General features: G+C 40.4%; 1 protein-coding gene across 16 annotated transcripts in view; it reads left to right on the forward strand.

Annotated features, from left to right (window-relative positions):
• Positions 1 to 2,710: 2,710 nt before the first annotated feature.
• Positions 2,711 to 27,727, forward strand: part of LOC125147516 (zinc finger protein 12-like) — a 31,769-nt gene continuing 6,752 nt past the window's right edge. The window contains exons 1-7 of one of the 16 annotated variants that reach the window (XM_047824581.1): positions 2,711 to 2,849; positions 3,859 to 3,932; positions 5,444 to 5,554; positions 10,837 to 11,805; positions 12,919 to 12,977; positions 24,828 to 24,954; positions 25,238 to 25,333. In XM_047824581.1, coding sequence (XP_047680537.1) covers positions 12,963 to 12,977; positions 24,828 to 24,954; positions 25,238 to 25,333 — 238 coding nt within the window. In that variant the 5' untranslated portion in view covers positions 2,711 to 2,849; positions 3,859 to 3,932; positions 5,444 to 5,554; positions 10,837 to 11,805; positions 12,919 to 12,962. The other 15 variants (XM_047824577.1, XM_047824582.1, XM_047824579.1 and 12 more) reach the window with 15 other exon arrangements.

A 27,727-nucleotide genomic window follows, 5' to 3' on the forward strand; every position in this document is an offset into this window, starting at 1 on the left:
CCAGGTCACGATCTCGCGGTCCGTGAGTTCGAGCCCCGTGTCAGGCTCCGGGCTGATGGCTTGGAGCCTGTTTCCGATTCCGTGTCTCCCTCTCTCTCTGCCCCTCACCCGTTCATGCACTGTCTCTCTCTGTCCCCCCCCCCCCCCCCAAAGAAAAAAAAGAAATGAATTTCCATTCAGTGTAATGACAAAAAAAAATTTTTTTTGGTAAGATTAACTTTAAAACCTAAAATCCATGTAGACAAAATATACATACACATTTGAGTATGTGTATATTATGTATGCATACACACATAGCTGGCTCGCAGGGTGGAGCAACTGGATGTGGGAGTCCCAAACAGACCAGGTTCAGCCACCAACTGCTCAGAAAATCCAAAGGCAGAGAGACCAGCGGTGGTGAAACAAGAAAGGAATTTACTTTTAGTGAGGCTAACACTGGGAAGACAGCGGACTAGCATCTCAAAGACTGTCCCCCAAGTGCTAAAAATCCTTCCAGGTTTATTTTTCAAAATGTGGGGCAAAGGATGGTGGGTACTGCAGGGAGGCAGTGAGAGTCGAATGATCATTGTCTTGGAGTCAAACATGGGTGGGGTCTTGCAGGCTCGGGGTAGTCCTTATTCCTTAAAAGGGTACTGTCAGGTTTGGGGGGGGGGGGGTGGATGTTTGGTCCTCCGGGTCCTCCACCCGAGCCATGAGACCAGTTGGAAAGAAGGATGCGACTAGAAAATCTGAGGTCAAAATGGAGGCAGCCCAAGTCCTCTTTCATATATCCCAGTGTTCTGGATGGGAGGTGTTGGAAAAATAATTAAAAATAAAGGGTCATCTTAATTCTGCCTAAACGAGTGATTTCAGATTTTGGCCTGCAGAACCATGGATGTAGTTACTATTTACCGATGAAGGATAATTCACCCATAGATATACAAGTATTTTTACACAATAAATGTATCATTTTTATTTACTGTTATATTTTATAACTATATATATATATTTCTTTTTTTGTAACTGTTTTATATATTAAAGTACCTGCCTTATTCTCAAGAGAGTCTGTGGTGGTCACTCCCACAAGCGATGGACACACACAAATATACAAGTCATACAGAAATAACCTCTTTAACAAAAATGCATACACCCAGACTCACTGACACAATAAATACACTTACATAGCCTGACTGGAATGATGTCTATTTGAGTCTTTACCTTGTGACAGACACTGTCATATCTCCATGAATACATACATACGTTTCATAGATTGCACCATGTTACTGGCGTGTGTGTTGTTTGTTATTTTTTATTTCAGAATATATTTTGAATATCCCTTGTATGATTTAGTATACTTCATCACATTTATTTTTTTTAAGTTTATGTATTATTTTGAGAGAGACAGAGTCTGAGCAGGGGAGGGGCAGAGGGAGAGAGAGGGAGACAGAGAATCTTAAGCAGGGTACTCACGGTTCCATGCACAGAGCCCGACATGGGGCTTGAACCCACAAAACTGTAAGATCATGACCTGAACCGAAATCAAGTGTCAAACGCTTAACCAACTGAGCCACCCAGGTGCCCCCACTTTATTACATTTAAAGGCTGCTGCTTGTTATTGTACTTCATGGATTAGCATATTTACCATAAAATCTACTGAATATTTGTATCGACTCAACTAAACTGTGAAGGACATTCTTTATATAAATCTTTGAATTATATTAGCATATAACCCAATAAGTGGAATTACTCGAGTGAATTATTGCTTATTTAAAATCTTTTTTATTAAAGTATGCATATATTTTCTGGCTTATTTAAAAAAATATTGCGTCCTTAATTTAGAAAAGTTATTTTCCTTTTCTTCAATTTCGAGACAAACTCTGCTTGGTAGAGATGTTATTTTTTTACTGTATTGCTGGATTCCATTTTTTAACATTTTAATTAAATCCCCTATTCACAAGAACTGATAACTGATACATGCTTTCCTATTAGTTTTGTGTCTAAATGATACTCCCAGTTCTTTTTACTTTTGCAATCTTTTATTGAAGTTTCTATTTTCAATCACAGAAAAAAGGGAGCACTCACATACCATTGTCTATATTGGACAAATTTCACCTTTTGCCGTATTTGCTTTATCTTATGTTTGCTGAAATATTTTAAAGTAAGTTAGGTATATTTCACTCCTTAATACTTCAGTATGTATCTCTAAAACTAAGTACATTCTTTAATAGCGCCATCTATACTCAAATTCCCATAATTGTCCGCAAATGTCTTTTAAAGATTTTTTTTTCCAAAACTAGGACGCAGTAAAGGACCACAAATTACATTTCGTAGTTCTATGTAGGGCCAGAACCACAGACCTGCCATAGTAACAATCCCCATACCCTTTGAATGGGATAGGTTTATTTACATTTTTTTTTTAATTTTTTTTAACGTTTATTTATTTTTGAGACAGAGAGAGACAGAGCATGAACAGGGGAGGGGCAGAGAGAGAGGGAGACACAGAATCGGAAGCAGGCTCCAGGTTCTGAGCCATCAGCCCAGAGCCTGACGCGGGGCTCGAACTCCCGGACCGCGAGATCGTGACCTGGCTGAAGTCGGACGCTTAACCGACTGCGCCACCCAGGCGCCCCCTATTTACATTTTTATTTACAGGAGTGCACGCGAAGGATTATGGTAGACGTAGTCTTGAATTTTATTTGCTTACCCAGCAGTACTTGCGCCCTAGCCGTGGAGAGTGCTGCGCAGGCGCAGCTCCGCCATCTTCCTGGTACGCCCTCCTACGCCTACAGGTTTAGCGAAGCCCTATATTCCGTTTCCAGATTTCCCAATAATTCTCAAGGTCCTGGTTGCCCACCTTCCTAACAACAGAGGTTAGAGCGTGGGCCGGGTGGGAAGCGGCGTTGACCCGCGGTGGGGAGGAGCGGGACCCCAGACAGCGGGCAGGGGCGTCTAGGTCCAAACCATTGGCTTGGGTTCGAATGGCCCCCCAGCTCTAAGAGGGTGGTTCTGCCGGTGCGTCTGCGGGACGGGGGTGGGGGGCGTGCGCATGCGTGAGGGTGCGCTCTGCTTGCGTGGAGAGCCCCGTGACTTTTGAACTTGGCTGACAGCTCTGTAACAAGTGCCGTGAACGTCATCACCTTTGTTTTTGTTCTCAGTGGCCTCAGTATCTAGAGGGACAAGAAGTTCCAAGAGGTGCAGATTTGGGGTCCTGGGTGAAGGTTCCAAATATGAATTTGCCTCCTAATCTTATATCCTAATTTCTAAAGAACCTGTGGGTTCTTGTGAGGTTAAAGACCTGGGTCTCCAGAAACAAATCTCATCCTGAAGAGACCCTTGGGACATTTGATCCCTCCCCACAGTTTCAGTCCCAGAAAGGGGTAGATCCTGGAACTGCAGGGCATAGCATAGGAATTCTTTGTTTTCCTGTTGCGTAAGGTGCCACTGTAACCGAACTAACCTGAGTTCACTCCTTGGCGAGTGACAGATGCAAACTACACCAGGTCGAGTTGTACAAAGGAAAATTTGCAGCAGATAAGGAGCTCATGAGGCATAACTTTCAAAGCCTTGACTCCCTGAGTAAGGTTGAAGGGGTTCCTTTTATTTAGGGTTAGGATGAATATTTAGAAAGGGGATCTTTGTCATTGTATTGTAGATGGAGTAAGGTCCTGCAGTCGCCTTAAGGCAACCTACCTATACTCACACACATTCTGTGTTATGTAAATGGTACTCCTATTTGAACCAAGATGTTAGTATTATAATATGGTGGTTGCCGCACCTTCTAGAGGTCACTCCATGATCCCGCCTGCTCAGGGTTAAGCTCAAAGTGGTCCTGGCGGTGTTGGGGCAGTTGGTATTGGGGCATTCGCTATCCCTTGACAGGTGATTCCAATTTCCATTTGCCTGCGTTTAGAGAAGCCGGAAAGAGCTTAAGGAAAAATGTGGGACAGAGATTGGTGAGTACAAGCTGGTGAACAGTAAAGGTTAGGTGTTAGGGTCTAGCAGGTGACAAATCCCTCCTCTAGTTTTTTTTTTTTTTTTTTTTCCTCTTCATTCTTGAGGGGCACAGGGCAAAGGTCCATCTTCTGTAGTTGTTTCCTGGTGGACATGGGCTTGGTCATTAGGATTGTTAGTAGAACAGAATTTTCCCTTAGCTCATTTTAGATATGTCTGTGGATCACCAGGTTTAACCTCAAACTACTCATATATTTGTGTTATGACCATCTGTAATTTTTGGCCTTCATGAATTTGCATATGAATTGTACCAGCCAGTTAACTGTGCAAGGTCCAAACAGCAGTAAGAGCAGTCGGATTATTAGTGGCCACAAGAAAAGGTGATCAACAAATTAAGGTATACATACCATGGGTGTCCTGGGTGTGCACAGGCTTTGCAGGCTCTACTAAGGTAAAGCCAGTTAACCAGTTTTGGGTTCCAGGAGACTAGGGTCCATTCCCTGTATTACTTCGTGATTTACTGGATCTCAGGCCCTCATCCTCAATGCCTTGGGTGGCAAATAAAGCAGTTCCCAAACCCCCTAGGTCTGGCCAGTCCTGTTCATGCTCTCGATTTGATTTTTCCATGTCCCAGCAGTACTGTGATATTTCTTTTCTGCACACTAATGGGTTTTGTTTGGAGAGCAATCATCATTAACGTCAAAGGTAAAAGGAACTATAGTTGTTGGGACTTGGCTGTCATTCCCTATCTCAGGAGTATACTTGTACCGTGGCTTTTGCTTTGAGGTGGAATTTAAGTATCATGTTATCCTCTCTGCATCATTAATAACTGGAGTAAGGTGGACACTTCGAATTGCCCTGTGGGAATGGCTTAGTTGTATAGCTATGGAAGGGGGGTTTTCAAAGGATTTAGGGGAGCTCATAATGAAGTTAATGTTATGGTCATTTTTTATAGGGTGGAACACAGGCCATACGGTTCTTTAGTGGGGTTTCCGTTTGCTATGATTCTTCTTATATCTACTAGAGAATTTTGCTCCCAGGGATGCTTCTCTGTGTTTATGGCTTTTGACATCTCTAGCATATTGGTGACAAGAACTAATATTAAGAAGGTATTCATCATAAAAATCAGAACAAAGTAGATTGGGCTAGATCATTAATAATCATGGAGATAATGATGGTCTATTATGGGACCTGACAGCAAACAATACAGGCTGAAGAAAAAAAAATTATTTAGAGTTGGGAAGCCTTTTTCTTTTCTTTTTTAAGTTTATTTATTTTAGAGAGCGAGTGAGCGAGGGGTAGAGAGAAGGAGAGAGGGAGGGAGAGAGAATCCCATGCGGGCTCTGCACTGTCAGCCTGAAGTGGGCTGGAGCTCACCTGAAGCGGGGCTCAAACTCTCAAACTATGAGAGCACAACCTGAGCCGAAGTTGGTCGCTTAACTGACTCAGCCACCCAGATGCCCGGAGAACTCTTATTCTTTGAGGCTGCACTTATCTTGTGTCTCTGGAACAGAAGTTTCAGGCCCGCGAGTGGTTCACTGGAGTCTCTGTTGTCATCTGGCACTGATAGCGTCTCCTTCTGGGTCTCTGGTGCAGACGCCTTCTTTACCATGGTGGATCTAAGGTACGACTCCCTCTAATTTTAAGGAGGGGTGTGTGGTTGATAGTACTGGGTGGGGCCCTGTCCATATAGGGTATAGGTGATTCTGAGGTGCCCCACTTTTCCAAGTTTGAGGTACACCCAGTCCCCAGGGTAAAGCCTGAGCTCATTGGCTAGAGGGAGGCCGAAATTCCCGTATTTGTTGAGCATGTCCATCACCTATCGGGGATTAAGTATATGCTTAATGTCTACAGAAACCTCTGGGTCTGGAGGTAAAAAAAAAAAAAATCAGGGAAGGGCCTCTTTTGGGAAGGGCCTCTTGTAAGTCATTTCAAATGGGCTGAGCTTTAGTTTGCCCTTTGGGGCAGCTCTCATTCTGGTGAGAGCTATTGGTAGTATCTTTAGCCAGTTTTCCTGTGTTTCCTGGCATAAGTTTGCCAGGGTGTTTTTCGGGGTTCTGTTAGCACATTCTGTCTTCCTAGAAGACTCAAGTCTCCAAGCAGATTGTCACCTCCACTTGATATTTAAGGTCTTGGCTATCTCAGAAATAATTATTGATGTAAACGTTGACCCGTTATTACTTAGGATTGACCTTGGCAATCCAAATTGAGGAATTATCTCTTATTACGGCCTTTCTTATTTCATTAGCTTTTTCTTTCCTAAAGGAAAAGGCATCAGTCCATCCAGTAAATGTATCTGTAAACTCCAAAAGGCATTTAAACCCTCCAGGGGCCATTGGCATTACAGTGAAGTCTGCTTGCCACGCCTCCCCTGGCATTGTCCCCCAGATTTGAGTTGCTCTAACCAGAGGGAGTACCTAAGGTCTGGTTTGTACATTTTGTCCAGCAATAGGCACATTGGTTTGTTATTTTCTCAATAATTTCTTTCACCTTCACGATGCTCATGATCTTTATTAACCACAGGTATAAAGCTCCTTTACCATAATGGGTTGAGTCGTTTGCATTCTTAGGGAGGCCCCAGGCAGTCAGCTTGGGTACCCAGATTCTTCCATTGTTATTTATCATCCACCCTCTGATTAAGAGACCATTGGTAGCCCAATTTTAAGCCTCCTCTATCTCCTGGGGGTAGGTGGAGAAAACTTATTTAGTGATAGAGACAGAATTAGAGCTAGCTGCAAAATCTCCCTACTTGGCAACCCTTTTTGCGGCTGCATCAGCCAAATTATTTCCCTTTGTTATCTCTGAATTTCCCTTTGGATGGGTTCTACAATGAACCACTGCCGCTTCTTTAGGCTTCTGTACAGCTTCGAGCCGCCTGTGCATTTCCTTGCCATATTGAATTTCTCAATGGTTGCTGTAGTCCTCTTTCCCTGCATGTGGCTCCATGGACATGCGTTATAGAGAAGGCATATTTAGAATCAGTGTAAATGGTTAACACCTTGTCTTTACCCAACTGGAATGCTCTGGTTAGTGCAGTTACTGCTGCTGCCGTTTGGGCTGAGGTGCCTGGGCCCAGGCCTTTAGCTTCTCTAGGAGGGTTTAAGGGTACTACTGCATATCCTGCCTTCCTAGTCCATTTTGTGTAAAACTGATTTCTTCTGCACTGGATAGACAGGTTCACTCTTGAGATCTTTGTGGCTAGAGTAAACTTGATCAAACGCTTATGGACAATCATGGATAATCATCATCAGGGAGTAGGGTGGCTGGATTTAAGGTGTGACATGGCCTCAGTTGTGGCTGGGGGGCATCTCTCAGCATGGCCTGATATCATAGCATTCTGTTTTGGGACAGCCACTGATACATCCCTTGCTTTCCAGTAAAATAGAAACCTGGTGTGGGGTCCGAACAGCCATAGGTTGGCACGTAGTTTTTCTTCTTTTATCAAGATACACTGCTACAGCTCTTAGGCAAGGGGGCCAACCCTTGGCCATCATGTCCAATTGCTTAGAAAAATATGCCACTGCTCTTTTTACAGGCCCCAGCATTTGTTTTAATATCCCTACTGTTGCCTCTCATTAACATGCAAATCAAATGGCTTAAGATCTGGCAGTGTGAAGGCCGGAGCCTTCCTAAGCAGGGCTTTAAGTTTATTGAAGTCTTGGCCCCAGGACTTATCGCTTGCAGATGAATCTGTTTCAGATCCCCAAAGCTTATTACTAAGAGGTTTTGCAGTCATCCCCAAAGCAGGACTCCAAACACAGCAAAAGCCAGCCATTCCCAAAGACTGATGCAGTTGTTAGCGGGTTTTTGGTGGGGCTAGCTGACATACTATCGTGTTTCTCTCTTGGAGGAGGCTTCGCTGTCATCTTGAAATAAACCCCAAGTACTTTACAGGTTCCTTAGAAATTTGGGCCTTTTCCTTTGAGACCATATACCATGTCTGCCAGGAAATTTAACATGGATCAACTGTTTTTGTCAGAAACTTTCTGGGTGGGACTAGTTATTGAAATATCATCTACATATTATAATACAGTGCTGTTTTTCTAAATTTAAGTCTCTTAAATCTCGTCCCAGAATTTTCCCAAAGATGGTGGGGGAACAGTTCAGCAGTACTGTTGTGTTTGATGGGAGCCAGGATCTTCCCACTCAAAAGCAAATAGTTCTTGGAATTTAGGATCTAGTGGGATGCAGAAAAAGGCACCCTTTAGACCTGACACAGTGTAATATTTGCTGTTACTCAGTAAGTTGGTCAGTAGAGTATAGGGATTGGGTACTATAGGATGTATGTCTCAAACAGCTTCATTGACAGCTCTGAGGTCTTGAATAAATCTGTATTCCCTACTTCTGGCTTTTTAATAGGTAAAATTGGGGTGTTACCTAGGGATCTACATGGCCTAATCAACCCCTGTGTTAAGAAGATCCCTTGTATAGCATCTGGTTTTAAAGGGTATTGCCTTACCTGGAGCCGGCAATCTAGCTGTCTCAATTTTACTTTTACAGATGGGGCGTTAATGACATGCCCCCACCTGCCCTTACACCCAGACTTTTCCAGTTGACTTGGCTTAAGGTTTTTTTTTGGGGGGGTGGTGGGGATTTTCTCTCTTTTAAATACTGGCATATGTTGTAATAATGCCATGAATTCGGTTCCTTGGTATCTAGGGAGTTAAATTTGTAATTTGCCCTGTCCTGAACTTAGAGTGACCCCTGTTTTGGCTAAAATATCTCATCCTAAAAGAAGAATGGGACATTCTGGCACAGATAGAAAACAGCATTTTAACATGTTTTGTCTTATTTCACAAGTCAAAGCCTCTAAAAACTTTGGTATCTCCTTTTCCCGAGACTCCTTTTATATTACAGTTTTTGATAGAAAGGCTACCCTTCTGGGTGTTCAGTACAGAGAAAGTAGCTCTGGAATCAAGTAAAAATTCAACTAGCTCTCCTCCTATTGGTAAGGTCACCTGGGACTCCTCGTAGGAGATGAGGATCTAATGGTCCAAGACCAGTGGGGAGCCCCATGGCCCTCTCATACCTTCAGTGAGGGACAAGTGAACTGATTCAGCTTTGTGCTTCTTCCTTTCTTTCCAAGAGCAGTCTGAGCAATCCTGTTTCCAGTACCCTTCCTGCTTACAGTGTGCACATTGATTGGACCCCAACTTTGTTTCTGGTCTCTTGGTCCCGCGGAGGGGGCTGGGAGCACTCACCCTTGGGGTGTCTTTCCTTCTCTTCCTGTCGGCCGGAGAGCTACCATCAAAGGAGACCTTGCTTTCTCATTTTCTGGTCTTAACGTCTTCCATCACATTCTTTCTATTGAACACCTCGAAAGCTAGTTCTAGAAGCTGAGGGGTTAGTTTTGAGACTCACTGCCAAATTCTGGAGTTTCCTTTGAATGTCTGGAGCAGGTTGAGGTATGAACTAGGTTATTAAGGACCATATAAACTATGCTGAGTCTCAGGGTCCCAGTTTGTATTTCATCTTGAGCAATTTTGCAGCCTTTCCGTAAAGGCTAATGGATTCTCATCTGTCCCATGTTGAATCTCCCTTAAATTTAAGGGACCAATTTATACGAGATATGCTTATCTCCTTCATAGCTTTTTATAAATATAATTTATTGTCAAATTGGCTTACATACAACACACCGTGCTCATCCCAACAAGTGCCCTCCTTATGCCCATCACCCATTTTCCCTTCTCCCCCAGCCCCCATCAACCCTGTTTGTTCTCAGTATTTAAGAGTCTCTTATGGTTTGCCTGCCTCCCTTCCTCCCTGCTTGTAACTTTTTCTTTCTTTTTTTTTGTCCCTTCCCTTCTCCCATGGTCTTCTGTTAAGTGTCTCAAGATCCACATATGAGTGAAAACATAGGATATCTGTCTTTCTCTGACTGACTTATTTCACTTAGCATAATATCCTCCAGTTCCATCCACGTTGCTGCAAATGGCATGATTTTATTCTTCCTCATTGCCAAGTAGTATTCCATTGTATATATAAACCACATCTTCTTTAACCATTCATTAGTTGATGGACATTTACGCTCTTTCCATAATCTGGCTATTGTTGAAAGTGCTGCTATAAACATTGGGGTACCTGTGCCCCTGTGCACCAGCACTCCTCCATAGCTTTTAAGAAAAGCCCTGATATGCCCTAAACTTTGTCTCCCATCATGGGAGTGGGGATCCCACTCAGGGTCAGCTCTTACCACTGCTGCCTCGTTCGGTCTTCGAGGATTTGATCCTGGCTGATTATCAGCTTCTTGTCTGGCTTATGCTAACAAAGCAAATTTCTCTCGTTAAGACGGTGGTTAGCAAAGCTTGAATATCTGCCTACATCGGATTGTTGGTAGAAAAGACATCCTGCATTAACTTTGTAAATTAATCAGGTCAGCCCATAGCCCTTTAGTGTGTGCCTTCCAGTAATACAGGTCTGAGGTAAAAAACGGAATGTGGACATTATAGAGACTCCTGTCTCTTTCAGACTCCCATCTGTCTCTGTCTGTCTCAATGGAAACATCCCATCCCTGGCTTAAAATTGATCCCTAGTCTGGTAGTGCTATCTGGCAAAGGAGGATAAAGGGATACAGGAGACACAGGGGAAGGTTTGAGGATGTTAGTCAAGGTTTAAGGGCTGGTGCTTATAAAACTGGGGGATCCAAGGCCTGAGTACCAGAGGAATAAGGCAGAGGCTGATTACGATCTAACGACTTGGAGGAGATGGTAATCTGGGCAAAGATTCCCTGACTTTAGGTTTTCTGGAGCAGGTCTTCTCCATCAGAGAATATAGGAAGCATTTTTAGGGTTTTAGGTTCAACTGTCATTTTCCAAATCTTAGAATTCCTTTGCAACCCCACATTTTGATACAATGCCATAAAACACTGACCACATGAAATCTCTTCCCATTTTCTCTCTTTTACAGAATAAGCTCAGAAGAAAGTCCTATGTTTTCAGGTTAAGGAAGGGTATTTGAATAAATGCTTTCCATTTCTGGAGGTTATAGCCCAACGGCCTCTCCTTCAGAATAGAATTCATCCCTCCCATATTCTGGGATGCTTTCTTAGGGTTTCCTCTTACCCTCCACAAAGTAATTTATAATGGTTAGTGGTGACACAAATGCCACGCAACCGCACCCACAATATGTATGAGACTCGGTTGACTTAAAACCAGGCTCACAAGGAGAGAAAGTTAATGCTAAGGCGTCTAAGTGGGTGTGGGTAGTTGTGCCTTACAGAGTAGTGGCTGGGGCACAGACTGCCTCTTCCATCCCCTCAGTGTCCAGGTGGTCCCAAAGGATTTATTGGCAGAGTGACTCAGGGAGAACCTGGTTTAGATTCAATAACTCAAGGCACACTTCCCTTTTTAAGAGGAAAAACAGAGCAGTACAGGTGTCCCCAACAGACAGATCAAACAGGTCAAACGGGTAAGATGGAGATATCCTTTACCATGACTGAGTCTAGACTAGTCTCAGTTGGGCCACTTTCTCGTTTGCCAGGCTGAGGCACTCAGTCTCTGAGTGGCCAGGTCTTGTCCTGTGCCTCTCAGGGATGTCTGCACCTGACTCTAATTGAGTGCTCAGTCCCCCAGAGTGTTTACTGGAGAGGCCCTGTTCTTAACTGACTGCCGGCCTGCCAGGCTTTGTGAGACAACTCAAAGAAGATACTCTTCTAGTCACACCATAGGATCCATACCACCTACCTACCTCTGTGGAGAGATTTCAGAGCAAGGGGCTCAGGGCAGCCACAGTTCCTTCAAGGGGTCAGCAGCATCAGTCCAGAGGCACAGACCGCACAAAGGGAGAGTCCCCTCCAAGAATTCCTCTCCCAGTTCCCAGTGTGGATGCGTGAGCCCGGATGAACCGCTGCCAACTGCTCCATCGGTGGGGAACCAGGTAAGCAGACGGCAGGACCTCAGAAGGACAACAGTCCCATCTGCATTGCCAGATTTGTAACCCAAGTAACAAGAGTTTGCTCCTTGGTGTGTCCCAGATAGAAACTACATCAGGTGGAGTTGTTGCACAAAGAGGGTCATGGGGAGTGACTTCCAAAACCTGACTCCCCGAGCAAGGGTAAATGGGTTCCTCTGTTTAGGAATAGGATGAATATTTAGATAGGGAAGCCTTGTCCGCCACAGCTCACACACACGCGCGTGCACACACACACACACACACACACACACACACACACACTCTCACTCTCTCACTCTCTCACACGCACACGTACTTTCACTTTAATAAACTTTCCCACTGTGTTGTGTCTGTCCTTGAGTTCTTTCTTGTGATGAGACCAAGAACCTTCGGTGACATCTTTGGGAGGGCTCTGGGGTCAAGGCTCCATGGCCCAGGATCTCCCCAGTTCACCCAGCAGCAATTTCTATATACCCCATGTTAATTTTCCCTATTTTTAACATCTTACATAAGTGTGGTACATTTGTCCCAATTAATAAGCCAACAAAGTCTGTATTTTCTCATATTTTCTCAGTTTTTCTGTAATGTTCTTTGTTCTGTGTTCCTTTCTAGGATACTGTACTACATTTAGTAGTCTTATCTGCTTAAGAGCCTCATGGCTGTGATCAGTTTCAAAACTCTCACTTCCTAATTAATTTCCTTCCTTTTACTCATATCTCAGTTCTCTAGGCTATTTATCTATCAGTATGGTAAAAATACTATATTTCTTCCCAACTGTATGCAGTGACATCATGTGGGTAGTTTGAAATTGGCCATGGCAGGAGTATTTATGCCTCCAAAATTGGCAAAAAAGTCAGAGCTTTTTTAAAAAAAAAATTTTATTTATTTTTTTGAGAGCCTGTTATTAGATATTTTCCTCTGTTGGCACTACCTCTGTGTGGCCGTCTCTTTTCAGGAGCCAATAGGACAGTGTCCCATAGGAAGGCATTTTACCCACTGGTGTACAGAGTATTTGTAGGCAGGTAAATCCAGGAGCTGTAGGGGAGGCAAGATGTAGGGGAGTCATTTATGACTCATCTCTGTTTTGTTATTTCTCAGTTGTATCTGCACAGGACTCTATGCTTTTGTAAGAACGGCAGAAAATGGACAAATCCCAGGTGAGTTGTTTTTTATTATTATTTCCTACTTTGTTTACATTAGATCTTCTGAATAAGGTATAACCATTAAGATGTAAATGTAGAAATAGGTACATGTCAACTTAGGAGGAAATATGGAGTAGCAGATTAGTAGCAGAGCTAAGGGCACAGTGTGGCAGTAACCTTCAAGTGCTTGAAGTTTCTATGCTGAGCTCTACATTTGTCTTGGATAGCAGTAGCAACCATTACTATAGGAAGTAGCAAACATTATTACAGGAAGTGCAATGAAAATAAGAATAAACCATAATGATTCTTAATGGGACATAAAGACTGTCCTGAAACTGAAGTCTGAGAACACGGTAGAAAGAGAGGACATATTGCCAAAGCATAGCTGGTTTAGATTATCAAGAGATCATACTACTCAGATCTAAACAATGAGCTGTTCATGGTCCACTCAAATCTGGGATAAAACCTTCTAGTATCTTGAGAAGTGATGAAGGGCAATAGAAATAATTTACTGTAACTCTTCATGAAAATGGTTTTGGTTTTTGTTTAGAATTTCATGTGCTGGTTTTCAGCAGGAAGTTCAAATTATATTCCCTGGAAAATATTTCTGCACATCATGTTTCCATTTTAACCCATTGCATGCAATTTTGGTTCTTTCCCACCACCTGCCTGAATTTGTTCTGGTGAAAATTCACCAGTGAATGTGATCTTACTGCTTGGCAACATTTCTTCTTTTCCAATAAAGCATTTAATATTTTAAATTTCCATCTAAGCACTACTTTAATTGCATCTCACAAGTTTTTGTAAGTTGTGTTTTCACCTTGATTCCACGTAAAATATTTTCTATTTCCTTTGAAACTTCTGTTCAACCCCGGGGTTATGTAGAATTGTGTTATTTAATTCCCAAGTAATTGGAGATATCCAGAGATTTTTCTGTTACGGATTTCTAGTTTGGCCAACAAACATAATATGTATGATTTCCTTCCTTGTAATTTCATTGAGATTTGTTTTACGGCCCAGAATACAGTCTATTTTGATGACTATCCCACTTGCGCTTGAAAGTAAAAGTATATTCTACAGTTGTGGGGTGGCATGTTTGGTAAATGTCACTTAGGTTTAGTTAAGTGATGGTGTTGTTTAGGTCTTCTGTAGTCTTTCCAATTACCTCTTTACTTCTGTTAATTACTGAGAGAAATATTGAAGTCTCCGACTGTATTACTCTGTTTCTCCTTTCAGTCTTATCAGTGTTTACCTCATATTTTGAAGATCCTTTGATAGGTGATATATATTTGATTTTGTCTGGGAAAATTGACCCTTTATCATTAAAGTAATGTGCCTACTTATCTTTGATAATATCTCATATAGTTTATTTTGTCTGATATTAACATAGCTACTCCAGCTTTCTTTGGATTATTGTTTGTGTTGTATTTCTCCATTTATCTTTTTTTTAAAACATTTTCTTAATGTTTATTTATTTTTGAGAGAGAGAGTGAGACAGAGCGTGAGTGGGGTAGGGCCAGAGAGAGGGAGACACAGAATTGGAAGGAGGCTCCCAGCTCTGAGCTGTCAACACAGAGCCCAATGTGGGGCTCAAACCATGAACCGGGAGAACATGACCTGAGCCGAAGTCGGACACCCAACCGACTGAGCCACCCAGGCGCCCCATCCATTTATCTTTAATGTATGTATTTTTATAGGTAAAGTTGAGTTTCTTCTAGATAGTATGTAATTTGTCCTACTTTTTTAATTTTTTTAAAATTTTTATTAAAAAAAAATTTTTTTAACGTTTATTTATTTTTGAGACAGAGAGAGACAGAACATGAACGGGGGAGGGTCACAGAGAGAGGGAGACACAGAATCTGAAACAGGCTCCAGGCTCTGAGCTGTCAGCACAGAGCCCGACGCGGGGCTCGAACTCACAGACCGTGAGATCATGACCTGAGCCGAAGTCAGACGCTTAACCGACCGAGCCACCCAGGCGCCCCTGTCCTACTTTTTTTAAAATCCAATCTGACAATCTGTTTATCTGGTATGATCAGAATATCCACATTTAAAAATTGATTATTGACACGTAGGTTAAAATCTTCCATTTTGCTAGCTATTTTTCTGTTTGTTCTTTGTCTTTTTCTTTTCTTGGATTTTAGTTGAGTGTTTTCTATTATTCCATTTTATCCTTGCTATTAACTTATTATTTATACCTCTTTTTTTAAGTTTTAAAATAACCAAGGACTTGGGTGCCTGGGTAGCTCATTTGGTTGAGTGTCTGACTTTGGCTCAGGTCATGATCTCACCTTGAGTTTGAGCCCCGTATCGGGCTCTGTGCTGACAGCTCAGAGCCTGGAGTCTGCTTCAGATTCTGTCTCCTTCTCTCTCTACCCCTCCCCACCCCTCACTCTCTCTCACTTTCTCTCTCAAAAATAAACATTAAAAAAAATTTTTTTTAAATAGCCAAGGACTTATAACACACATTTTTATTTTATTTTATTTTATTTTATTTTAATTTTTTTTTCAACGTTTTTTATTTTATTTTTGGGACAGAGCGAGACAGAGCATGAACGGGGGAGGGGCAGAGAGAGAGGGAGACACAGAATCGGAAACAGGCCCCAGGCTCCGAGCCATCAGCCCAGAGCCTGACGCGGGGCTCGAACTCACGGACCGCGAGATCGTGACCTGGCTGAAGTCGGACGCTTAACCGACTGCGCCACCCAGGCGCCCCATAACGCACATTTTTAATCAGATTTATTAATTTAAACCAAATATTAAACCACATGATGGATATAGTATAATGACCAGACAACAGTATATTTCCCAGTTCTTCCTTCCTGCCCTTTGTTGTTATTTTTTAGTTTACTTTAACATATTTTATTTTTTACTTTAACCTATGCTATATACACATAGTACAATTCTACTATTTTTCCTTTAGACAGTTTAGCAACCTACAGCCCCCGTGCAACCACCAGTTTGTTTTCCGTGTTTATGGGTCTGTTTCTCTCTTTTTTGTTGTTGTTAGGAGTCTTTTTTTTTCTGTTGTTTGCTCGTTTTTTAGATTCTACATTTAAGTGAAATATAAATGAAATTATGTGGTATTTGTCTTTCCCTGTCTGATTTCACTTAGTATAATACTCTCTAGGTTCAACCATGTTATCACAAATATACAAGCTCTGATTCTTTTTTGTGGCTGAGTAATATTCCATTGTGTATGTATACTACATCTTTATCCATTCATTTATCAGTGGACACTATTGTTGCTTCCATATCCTGGCAATTGTAAATAAATACGGGAGTGTACATATCTTCTTGAAGTAGTATGTTTGTTTTCTTTGGGGGGATACCCAGTAGTAGAATTACTGGGTTATATAGTATTTCTATGTTTAATTGTTTGGGGAACTTGTAGATTGCTTTGCATAGTATGAAAAACAGTGGCGGCAACGCTTTACTTTCCCACCATTCTGCCCACTTTTTGCTTGGATTATTTAGGGTTTTTTAATGTTTTTAAGAATGCTTTATATATTTTGGATATTAACCCCTTATCAGACATGTCATTTTGCAAATATTTTCTCCCTTTTATTTGGCTGCCTTTTTATCTTGTTGTGGGTTTCCTTCACTGTGCAAACGCTTTTCAGTTTGATGTATTTCTGTTTATTTTTGCTTTTATTTCTTTTGCATAAGGAGATTGATCCAGAAAAGTATTGCTAAAGTTGATATCCAAGATATTACTTTCTGTATTTTCTTTTCAGAGTTTTATGGTTTCAAGTTTTACATTTGGGTCTTTAATCTATTTTGAGATTATTTTTTTCTGTAGTGGTCCAGTTTCTTTCTTTTGCGTGTTGCTGTCCAGTTTTCCCAGCAGCATTTATTGAAGCAGATGTCTTCCCCATTGTATATTCTTGCCTCCATTGTCATAGATGAAGTGGTAGTGTGTGTGTGTGTGTGTGTGTGTGTGTGTGTGTGTGTGTACACATACACACACACAGACACGCACATACACATATAGGTTTATCTCTGGACTCACAGTTCTGTTCCATTGACCTACGTATGTATTTTTGCAACAGTATCATACTGTTTTGATTACTCTGTCTTTGTAGTATTTCTGGAAATTTAGGATTGTGATACTTCCAGCATTGTTCTTTCACGACATTCTTTGGCTATTTGAGATCTTTCATGGTTCCATACAAATTTTAGGATTTTTTGTTCTAGTTTTGTGAAAAACAGTATTGGTATTTTGATAGGGATTGCATATCTGTACATTGCATTGCATAGTATGGACATTTTATTTTAATTTTTTTTAATGTTTATTTTTGAGAGAGAGACAGAGCATGAGAGGGGGAGGGGAAGAGAGAGAGCAAGGGAGACACAGAATCTGAAGCAGGCTCCAGGCTCTGAGCTGTCAGCACAGAGACCGACGTGGGGCTCTAACTTACAAGCTGTGAGATCATGACCTGAGCCAAAGTCGGATGCTCAACCGATTGAGCCACCCAGGCGCCCCGTTTTCTGTTTTCTTATTAACGCAACAGATTTATGTGATTGATTTTGTATCGTGCAACTTTACTGAATTCATTTATTAGACCTAATAGTTTTTTTGCTGGGGTTTTTAGCTTTTTCTATATGTAGTATTATATCATTTGCAAGTACTGACAGTTTTGTTTCTACCTTACCAATTCAAATGCCTTTTATTTCTTTTACTTGTCTGATTGCTATGGTTAAGAATGCCAGTACTATGTTGAATAAATTGATGAGAGTGGACATTCTTGTCTTGTTCCTGATCTCAGGGCAACAGCTTTCAGATTTTTACCATTGACTATGACATTGATTGATTTGTGTATATTGAACCATCCTTCCATCCCTGGAAGAAATCCCACTTGATTGTGGTGAATGATTTTTTGAATATATTTTTGGATTAAGTTTGCTAGTATTTTGCTGAAGATTTCTTTTTGTGTGTGTCTTTGTCTGTTTTTCTATCAGACTAATGCTGGCTTCAGAGAGTAAATTAGGAAGCATTCCTTCCTCTTCTGTATTTTGGAGTAGTTTGAGAAGGATAAGTATTAAGTCTTTAAATGTTTGGTAGAATTCACCTGTGAAGCCATCTGGTCCTGGTCCTGGACTTGTGTTTGTTGGGAGTTTGTTTGTTTTTTTTAAAGTTTATTTTTGACAGAGAGCTTGCATGAGCCAGGGAGGGACAGAGAGAGAGAGCATCCCAAGCAGATTTCCACGGTGTCAGTGCCGACCCTATTGCGAGGCCTGATTCTATGAACTGTGAAGTCATGACCTGACCAGAATCAAGAGTTGGATGCTTAACTGACTGAGCCACCCAGGTGCCTCTGTTGGGAGTTTTTTGACTTCCAGTTCAGTTTCATTTCTAGTAATTTTTTTACCAGGTTTTTCTGGTGTTCTAGGAATTTATGTTATTTATTTATTTATGTGTTCTATGTTCTAGGAATTTATTCATTTTTTTTCTAGATTGTCCATTTTTTCTAGGTTGTCCAGTGTAATTTTTATAGTAATACAATCTTTTGTACTAATGTGTCATTTTTAACTTAGCTTCATTTCTGATTTTATATGTTGGAGTCTTTTCACATTTTTTTCTTGATTAGTCTGGCTAAAGGTTTATCAATTTTGCTTATTTTTTCAGAGGACCAGCTCTTAGCCTCACTGATACTTTGTTTTTGTTTCTTTTTAGTCTTTATTTCATTTATTTCTGCTCTGATCTCTATTATTTCCTTCTTTTGTGCTAACTTTTGGTTTTGTTTTTCTTTTTCTAGTTCCTTTAGATGTTAGATCATTTATTTGAGTTATTTCTTGATTTTTGAGATAGGTCTTTATCACTATAAATTTCTCTTAGTATTGCTTTTGCTGTGTCTCAAAGATTTAGGACTGTTGTGTTTTCATTTCTGTCCAGATATTTCTTGATTTTGTCTTTGATTTCTTCATTGACCCATTGGTTGTTTGGTAATATGTTATTTAGACTTACATTTAGATTTTACATATTTGTGTTTCTTCTAGTTTTTTTCTTGTAACTGATTTCTAGTTTTATCCTTTTTTGGTTGGAAGAAATACTTGATATGATTTCATTCATCTTTAAATTGTTGAGACTTGCTTTGTGGTCCAGCATGTGATCTGTCCTGGAGAATGTTCCATGTGCACTTGAAAAGAATGTGTATTCTGCAATTTGTGGGTAGAATGTTCTATAGATGCTGTTATGTCCATCTGGTCTAATGTGTCATTCAAAGCCACTGTTCCCATATTGGTTTTATGTTCTAGCGATTTATGCATTGATGTAAGCGAGTTGTTATAGTCTCCTACCATAGTATTAGTGTCAGTTTCTCTTTTCATGTGGTAATATTTCCCTTATGTGTTTGGATCCTCTTTACATTGGGTGAATATATTTTTTCAATTGTTATATCCTTTTGTTGGGTTTGATCCTCATCCCTTTGTTATTGTTAATGACCGTTTTTGTTTTTTGTTACCGGCCTTGTTTTAAAGTGTATTTTGTTTGATTTTGATAATCCCTGGTGCTTTTAGAATTATTATTTCATTTGCTTAAAGTATTTTTTCCATTCCTTCACCTTCAGTATCTTTGTTTCTTTAGTTCTGAAGTGAGTCTTTTGTAGGCAGCATTAAGTCACCCTATGTCTTTTTATTGGAACATTTAGTTCATTTATATTTAAAGTAATTGTTGATAGGTATGTACTTACTGCTATTTTGTTAATTGTTTTCTGGTTGTTTTGTAGTTGTTTTCTGTTCCTTTCTTCTCCTGCTCTCTTTCTTTGTGGTTTGATGGTTTTCTTTAGTGTTTTGCGTGGATTCCTTTCTCTACATTTCTTTGTGCATCTGTTAAATGTTTTCAGTTTGTGTTTACCATGGGGTTAAGGTACAATATCCTATGTGTATGGTACTCTATATTATGTTGAAGGTCGCTTAAATTTGAACATACTATAAAAGCACTAAATTTTTACTTCCTCTTCAGTGTTTTACCTATGTGATGTGACATACCTTTTTATTTTGTGTATCACTTGAGTAATTTTTGTAGATATAATTGATTTTACTATTTTTGCATTTTAACTTCCATAGTGACTTTATAAGTAACTAATCTACTACCTTTACTATATGTTTGCTTTTACTAGTGAAATATTTTTCTTTCTTAATTTTCCTACTTCTGCTTGTGACCTTTTGTCTCCACTTCAAAGAGTTCCTTTAAAATTTCTTTTGAAGCTGGTTTAGTGGTGATGAACTCTTTTAACTCTGTTTTCTTTTGAAAACTCTTTATGTCTTCAATTCTAAGTGATAGTGTTTCTGGGTAGAATATTCTTTTTTGTAGGTTTTTTTCTTTACAGCACTTTGACTACATCATACCAGTCTCTTCTGGCCTGTAAAGTTTCTGCTGAAAAATCAGTGATAGCCTTATGGGGTTTTTGTTATGTGTAACTGCTTTTCTCTTGCTGCTTTTAAGACTATCCAGGGGCACCTGGATGGCTCAGTCGGTTAAGCGTCCGACTTCGGCTCAGGTCATGATCTCACAGTTCGTGGGTTCAAGCCCCACGTCGGGCTCTGTTCTGACAGCTCAGAGCCTGGAGCCCATTTCAGATTCTGTGTCTCCTGTCTCTCTCTGCCCCTCCCCTGTTCATGCTCTGTCTCTGTCTCAAAAATAAAAAATAAACAGTAAAAAAAAAAAGAAAAAAAAAAGACTATCTTTTATCTGATTTGTGTCAATTATGTGTCTCAGTGTGGGCCTCCTTGACTTCATCTTGTTTGGGGCTCTCTGTGCATCCTGGACTTAGGTGTCTTTTTCCTTCTCCAGATTACGGAGGTTTTCAACTATTATTTCTTCAAATAATTTTTCTGTTTCCTTGTCTCTCTCTTTTTTGGGGTACCTCTATAGTATAAATGTTACTTGGCTTGATGATGTCACAGAGCTCTTTTAACTTACCCTCAATTTTTTCTTACACTTTTTTATTTTTGCTGTTTGGCTTGGTTGCTGTCTTCAGGATTGCTGATCCATTCTTCTGCATCCTCTAATCTATTGTTGAGGTATTCTAATGTATTTTAAATTTCAGTTATTCTATTCAGCTGAGTAGTTCCTTTTCATATTTTATATTTCATTGTTGAAGTTTAGGTTACTTCATTCACTCTTCTCTCAAGTTTGGTATCTTTATGACCATTACCTTGAACCATATGTGGCACATTGGCTTATGTTTATTTCAGTTAGCTCTTTTTCTGTTGTTTTGTCTTGTTCTTTCAAATTTTATTTTATTTTTAAATTTTTTTTAACGTTTTATTTATTTTTGAGACAGGGAGAGACAGAGCATGAACAGGGGAGGGTCAGAGAGAGGGAGACACAGAATCTGAAACAGGCTCTAGGCTCTGAGCCGTCAGCACAGAGCCCGACGCGGGGCTCGAACTCACAGACCGCGAGATCATGACCTGAGCCGAAGTTGGTCGCTCAACCGACTGAGCCACCCAGGCACCCCTCAAATTTTATTTTTAATGTTTATTCATTTTTTGAGAGGCAGAGAGACACAAAGCACGAGCTGGGGAGGGGCAGAGAGAAGTAGACACAGAACCTGAAGCAGGCTCCAGGCTCTGAGCTGTCAGCACAGAGCCTGACACGGAGCTTGAACTCACAAACCGTGAGATCATGACCTGAGCTGAAGTCAGATTCTTAACTGACTGAGTCACCCAGCTGCCCCTGTCTTGTTGTTTAATTTGGAACATATTCCTCTGTCTCCTCATTTTGTCTACCTCTCTGTTTCTATGTAATAGGTAGGTCAGCTATGCATCCTCATCTTGAAAGTACTGGCATTGTGTAGATAGGGTTCTTTTCCCTGTTGTGCAGTCCTTCTGGTCACTAGAACCCGATGCTTCAAGGGTGTCCTATTATTGCTGAGCTGTGATTGCTGTGAGCATGCTGATAGGTGTATCTTGCACTCTGTTCAGCTACCTGTAATGACCCGCTTTGCCTGCTGCATGCACACTGGGGTGGGAATCTTTCTCCCTGTCTAGCCAAGAGGCTTAGCTGCACCATGCCAGCTTGCTCACAGGTTGAGCCAGTACTCAGCCTGGTTGTCTGCATTTAGCTGCTGGGACAGCTTGGGTGCACTGATCACAGCTCCCTGCATGGCCAACTGAGAGTCTCAGCTGCTTGAGCTGTAGGTGCGTTGGTATGTGCGGTTAGCTCCCCACCTCCCCAGGGCTTGAGTCACTTTGGAGAGGCACTTTCCTCACCGGGGCTGCCTGCCAGGTGGGTGGGCTGGGAGCGGTTTTGGAGATGCACCCTCCTGGGTGGGTTGATGGAGTAGGTCTTTAGAGGAGCACTGGGTGGGGTACATTGTGGTAGAAACGTAGATGCAGAGTGTTTGTACTGGCTTGTATAGATGTCTGGCCAGGCTCTGGGAGGGCAAAGAAAAATAGTGCCTTCTAGCTTCCTCGTTTTTGGAAAAAGCTTCTGCAGATCTCCACCCTTCCTGCACACATCCTAAAATTAGTCAATAAATTTTCATGTGTACCCCCAGGTGCTTTTCAAATGACTGCTTTTATGCTGGGATTATAATAACAGTGATTTTCTTCTAACACATTAGGCATGTCACTTTGGTGTGTTTTAGTTTTTATGGCTCCTGGTGAAATTGTCTTTATTCCTTGTCTGTAATGTTTCTTTGTTCGCTGGCTGCACTTAGGATTCTCATTCTTCTCTCCCTCTTTAGCGGTTTTAATATGTTGTGCATTGTTATGCTTTTGGGAGGCATTTATGCTACTTGGTATTGTTGAGCTCCTTGGATCTTAAGTTTGTTTTCTGTCATTAATTGGGAGAAATTTTAAGACACTATTTCTTGGGGTTGCCTGGGTGTCTCCGTCGATTAAGTGTTCAGCTCTTGATTTTGCTCAGGTCATGATCTCACAGTTCCGTGAGTTCGAGCCCCATTGGGCTCCATGCTGATGGTGCAGGGCTTCCTTGGGATTCTCTCTCCCCTTCTCTCTGCTCTTCCCCCACTCATGCTGTTTCTGTCTCTTTCAAAATAAATAAACTTTAAGACACTATTTCTTAAAGTGTTTTTCTGTTCCATTCTTGACCCCACCCCCCAGGTCCCAATTATGCATATGTCAGAACATGTTATTATATTTCACAGCTTTCTAATGTTTTGTTTTCTGTTTTTCATTTTTTTCTTCTCTTTCAGTTTTAGTTGGATAATTTCTATTGACCCATTTTCAAATTCATTTATTCTTTCCTTACCGGTGTTAACTGCCGTTCAGCCTGTTGAAGCTTATTTTTCATCTGTTACTATATTTTTATTTCTAGATTTCCATTTAGTTCTCTCTGCTGAAATTATCCATTTGATTTTGCATATAATCTTTTCTATTAGAGTCTGAAATATATTAGTTATAAGTAAAATCTTCTTAGGTAGTTTCAACATCTCTGTCATATGTGACTCTGGTTCTGATGGTTACTTTGTATCTTAGTAGTATCTTGGTAGTTTCTTTTCGGATGCTTTGTAAATATGTTTTGAAATGCGTATATCTTGGGTCAGACTCTAAACTGAGGTAACTAGATTCCTGGAATCTGGGCATGACTTTCCTGCTAGGCCTTTAGCCCAGGGGTTTGTTTAACTGTTAGGAGTTGGGCAGCATGTGAGGGCTACTGTTTCTGCTGTTACTCACAATGCATCACAGGCTTCAAGTTTCTATAGAGACACCTTGTGTTTTAGGATACGGGTTTCTTTACAGCTATGTCTGTTCATTTCTGAGTTTTAAGGGTTCTCTTTGCTTTCTGTCTCAGAGACAGTCTCGTTCCATGTATTTATTTATCTCCTGTCCATCTATCAGCAATATTCTATTGATACTTGTTACGCCACGCTTGTTAGCTTGGTGGTGAGAAGTCGTTGACAGAATGTGTCTTCTTTCTCCAATACAGCCTCTGTGTTAGGTCTGACCTTGTGGCCGTGGCCTTCTTGGTTCTCTTGCCCCACCCCCAACCCCAGCTGTACTTGGAGACTCAGTGCATAATCCTGCCCTTCCCCCAGGAGTAGTGTAAGTGCCCAGTGGGGTTCCCAGAGACAAAGCTGGTAAGAAGGGGCAAGTCTCAACGTCTGTGGTCTGAAGGGGTTTCTCACTGTCGTGTCAGTTCACACTCAGTCTTCATTAATAAATGTGACCCCTATTCTGGTTGAGTTCTTACCTGTGGTGCACCTCAGGCAAAAACATAACGTTTTGTCTCTTCCTAGATTTGGGACACTTGGGTGCTTTGTGACCTTGGCTCTCCTGTAAGTTAGGGGGGAGAAAAGTTGTGAATTTGAAGTTAGTCTGGCTCATTTTCATTGTAGGAATGAGTGGTTTTCTTATTTGGTTTATATATCCTGGGGTAGAAGCTGAAGTCAACCCATGTTTTTAATACTTTCAGTATTTTATGTATACTGTGTTGCTTTGTAATCGTAAAGAACATTTATCCATCATGTTTCAAGCCCTGCATCTCTAACTCTTTAATTAAGCATAAGCTGTGACACAAAATAGTTAAATTTTTGACTCCAGTATACTTTTTACATATTCTAATACATTCTAGTAATAACCTTATTTTCAGTTTTGGACTATGTCATGTTTGTATAATATTTAACTTTCTAGAGAAAAAGAACAGTGTTTTATTTTTTTTAGTATTTATGACACCCAGAACATTTCGAGGCATAGGGTATTAATAAAGTAAAACAAGCATGATGTTGTTTCATTTTTCTTTCTTGTACAAAACCTAACCCAAAGTAATGTACACAGTAGGCATATTGTAACAGATACTTAACAACGAACCTGACAAGAATTAGTTCCCGTGTTTCTTTCCTGTGCCACTCCAATTCTGACCACTTCAGACTGAGCAAAAATGTGCTGTTTCAGGGGTCACTGTCATTTGGGGATGTGACTGTGGACTTCTCCTGGGAGGAGTGGCAGTGCCTGAACCCTGCTCAGAGGACCCTGTACAGGGACGTGATGCTGGAGAACTACCACAACTTTGTCTCATTGGGTAAGCAATTTGCACGCCGAACTTTGTATAGCATGCGTTTTATTTCTTAGATACCAAAACATTTGGTCTTTTGTGGTTAATATTGTTGAGACTTTTGCTTCAGGAGTCTGAGGTGGTTCATCTCTTTTGAGCACGAGGGAGAATATTTGTATTTTCACATCCCATGGAAGGTTTAAATGAACCTCATCATGGTCCACCTCCTGAAAGTATACCTCCTCCCTCCTTTAGAATTGCTGTACCCATGCAGCTTTGCCCAAATTCTGTGTCATTTTTCCTTTTACAGGGTTTCTCATTAACAAGCCAGAGGTGATCTTCAGATTGGAGGAAGGGGAAGAGCCATGGATAGTAAAGGAAGAATTTCTATACCAGAACTACCCAGGTGAGTTGGTGAGTACCAGGAAGGTTAGTGAGGAAGCCAGGAGAGATTACAATCTAAGTGGTCAGTTTAGGAGTTGGACATTTCAAATGTTTTCTAAGAATCTCTCAGTGAGTGGCACCTACTTTTCAAGTAGAGAAAGGATATGTATATGATAAAATTGAAAGCGAAAAGGGTAATGCCTGAGAATGACTGTATGCTGGTTTTCTGATTATTCAAAGCTCCGGGTCCAAGGGTATCGTTTATGCAGACGAGTCAAGTGATAAAGGGTTTTTTTTGTGTGTTTAATATCACAAAGCTAAAACTTAGAAAGGTAATAAAATCTAAAATTTGGTTCTTGAGGAGGAGGGAGGAAATAATATTTTCACTGCTACATGTAGTACTTGATACTATTTAAATAAATAGGCAATAAATTAATGGGATTACAAGCTTGTATTAGATTAACTACTGTAACAAAAGCACAGCCATTGTTATTTTACAAGATTATATCTTTGTACCTAAAAACAATGGGAAAAAGACCGATTATGTGCCCGAAGAACATTGCTAAAATGAAACCCTCAGTAAATCCTACAAAGTAGAAATAGGACGTTCCCTAGTTGTAGTCTGATAAAACCAGAAATCAGTAACAAAATTATGAAGCTCAGAAGACAAACTAATTCTTTTTCTTTTGCATTTGTATTTCTTCCTTGTAAACTTCTAATATTTCTCATGTTCTTACTTTATATCAATATCAGGTAGAACTACATTCCCTCATACTTTGCTTTATTCTAGTTCCTAATTGTAGTTGGTGAGAGGTTTTTTTGTTGTTGATGGTGGTGGTTTTGTTTGCCTTAGACCGTCTTTTCTTTCAGTAGTAAAAAAGACAAAGTAAATCTGTGTTACCCCTATTATTTATTTAATGAAATTTAAATTAACTTGCCTTTTGCATTATGCATTATGGCCACACTTGCCATACTCCATTATGGCCTTATTTGGCTGCTGCAATCTTATTTTTATCTTGCTTACACTCATGCTAAACACCATTTGATCCCCTCATCAAATATCACTTAAACATACTCTAATCATCCACACCTTTCTTCATTGTGTGCTTTCTCTGACTGAATACTAAATGAGCTAATGAATGAAAAGTCCTCAGAACAGTGTTTAGTATATAAATAAAACATTTTTATTGTTATTATGTTGAATAATATAATATTATAGTGTAGGTTATAATACAAAAATAACCTATAATAGTATAATAACCTATAATAGTATAGGTTAAGTGTATCTGCTTCCAAGAAACAGACCTTGAATGTTTGAGCCAATGTAATCTCTTCTTTCTCAGAGTGTCCAGCATGCAGTGGGTCTTTCACAAGAAACAAAAGCAAAATCATGATGTTTCCTTATTGTATCTATCTTTTTTCACATCTGATGAATGATATTACAGAAAATGGCAATCATGGTACTCTTTCTTACTTTGGTATATAACCTGAAATAGACATTTGATAAGCACTTGTTGATTGGAATCAAGTAGAAGAAAAATTTCATATTCTGAAAACATTGTGAGGGAACTCATTCTGATTACTTGCATGAACCTATAGTTCTGATTCATCGGGTATAAAAAGGCATAGTGTCGAAACATTTGTGTTTGAAAAAATTCTCCAGGAATACTGATACGCACAGCTTGTTGAAGTCTATTAATTTAAAATTACTCAGGTTCAAAGGAAATCAGAGAGTTAACAGCACTTGTTATGAGCAGTGGTTATAAACTATGGTCTGCAGACCTACCACATGTTATCGTAAATAAAAGTGTTTTTTTTGCAACACAACCATATTCATTTGTTTACATATGATCTTTGGCGGATTTCATGTACAAATAGCAGAACTCGATGTTGTGAAAGGCAGGTATGGCCTGCAAAGCCTAAAATGTGTACTGTTTTGCCTTCTAAGGAAGTTTGGCATCCTCTGGATGGAAAAATGAGGATTAAATTACGTGAAACATTTTAAATTCAGTGTTTACTTAAGAAAAATTTGTTGGGGGCGCCTGGGTGGCGCAGTCGGTTAAGCGTCCGACTTCAGCCAGGTCACGATCTCGCGGTCCGTGAGTTCGAGCCCCGCGTCGGGCTCTGGGCTGATGGCTCGGAGCCTGGAACCTGCTTCCGATTCTGTGTCTCCCTCTCTCTCTGCCCCTCCCCCGTTCATGCTCTGTCTCTCTCTGTCCCAAAAAATAAATAAATGTTGAAAAAAAAAAATTTAAAAAAAAAAAAAAAAAGAAAAATTTGTTGTATTCCCTCAAATCTAAGAAGCCATAGTTTGTAACTGGACCATTATGTGAATGAATCACTAAGGTAAAATATTATATTGTGACTTGTTGATCACAGATATGTGATCAATTATAACATGCATTCTGAGTTTAGA

The sequence above is a fragment of the Prionailurus viverrinus genome, chromosome D2 (assembly GCF_022837055.1).
Source record: "Prionailurus viverrinus isolate Anna chromosome D2, UM_Priviv_1.0, whole genome shotgun sequence".
Taxonomy (NCBI): domain Eukaryota; kingdom Metazoa; phylum Chordata; class Mammalia; order Carnivora; family Felidae; genus Prionailurus; species Prionailurus viverrinus.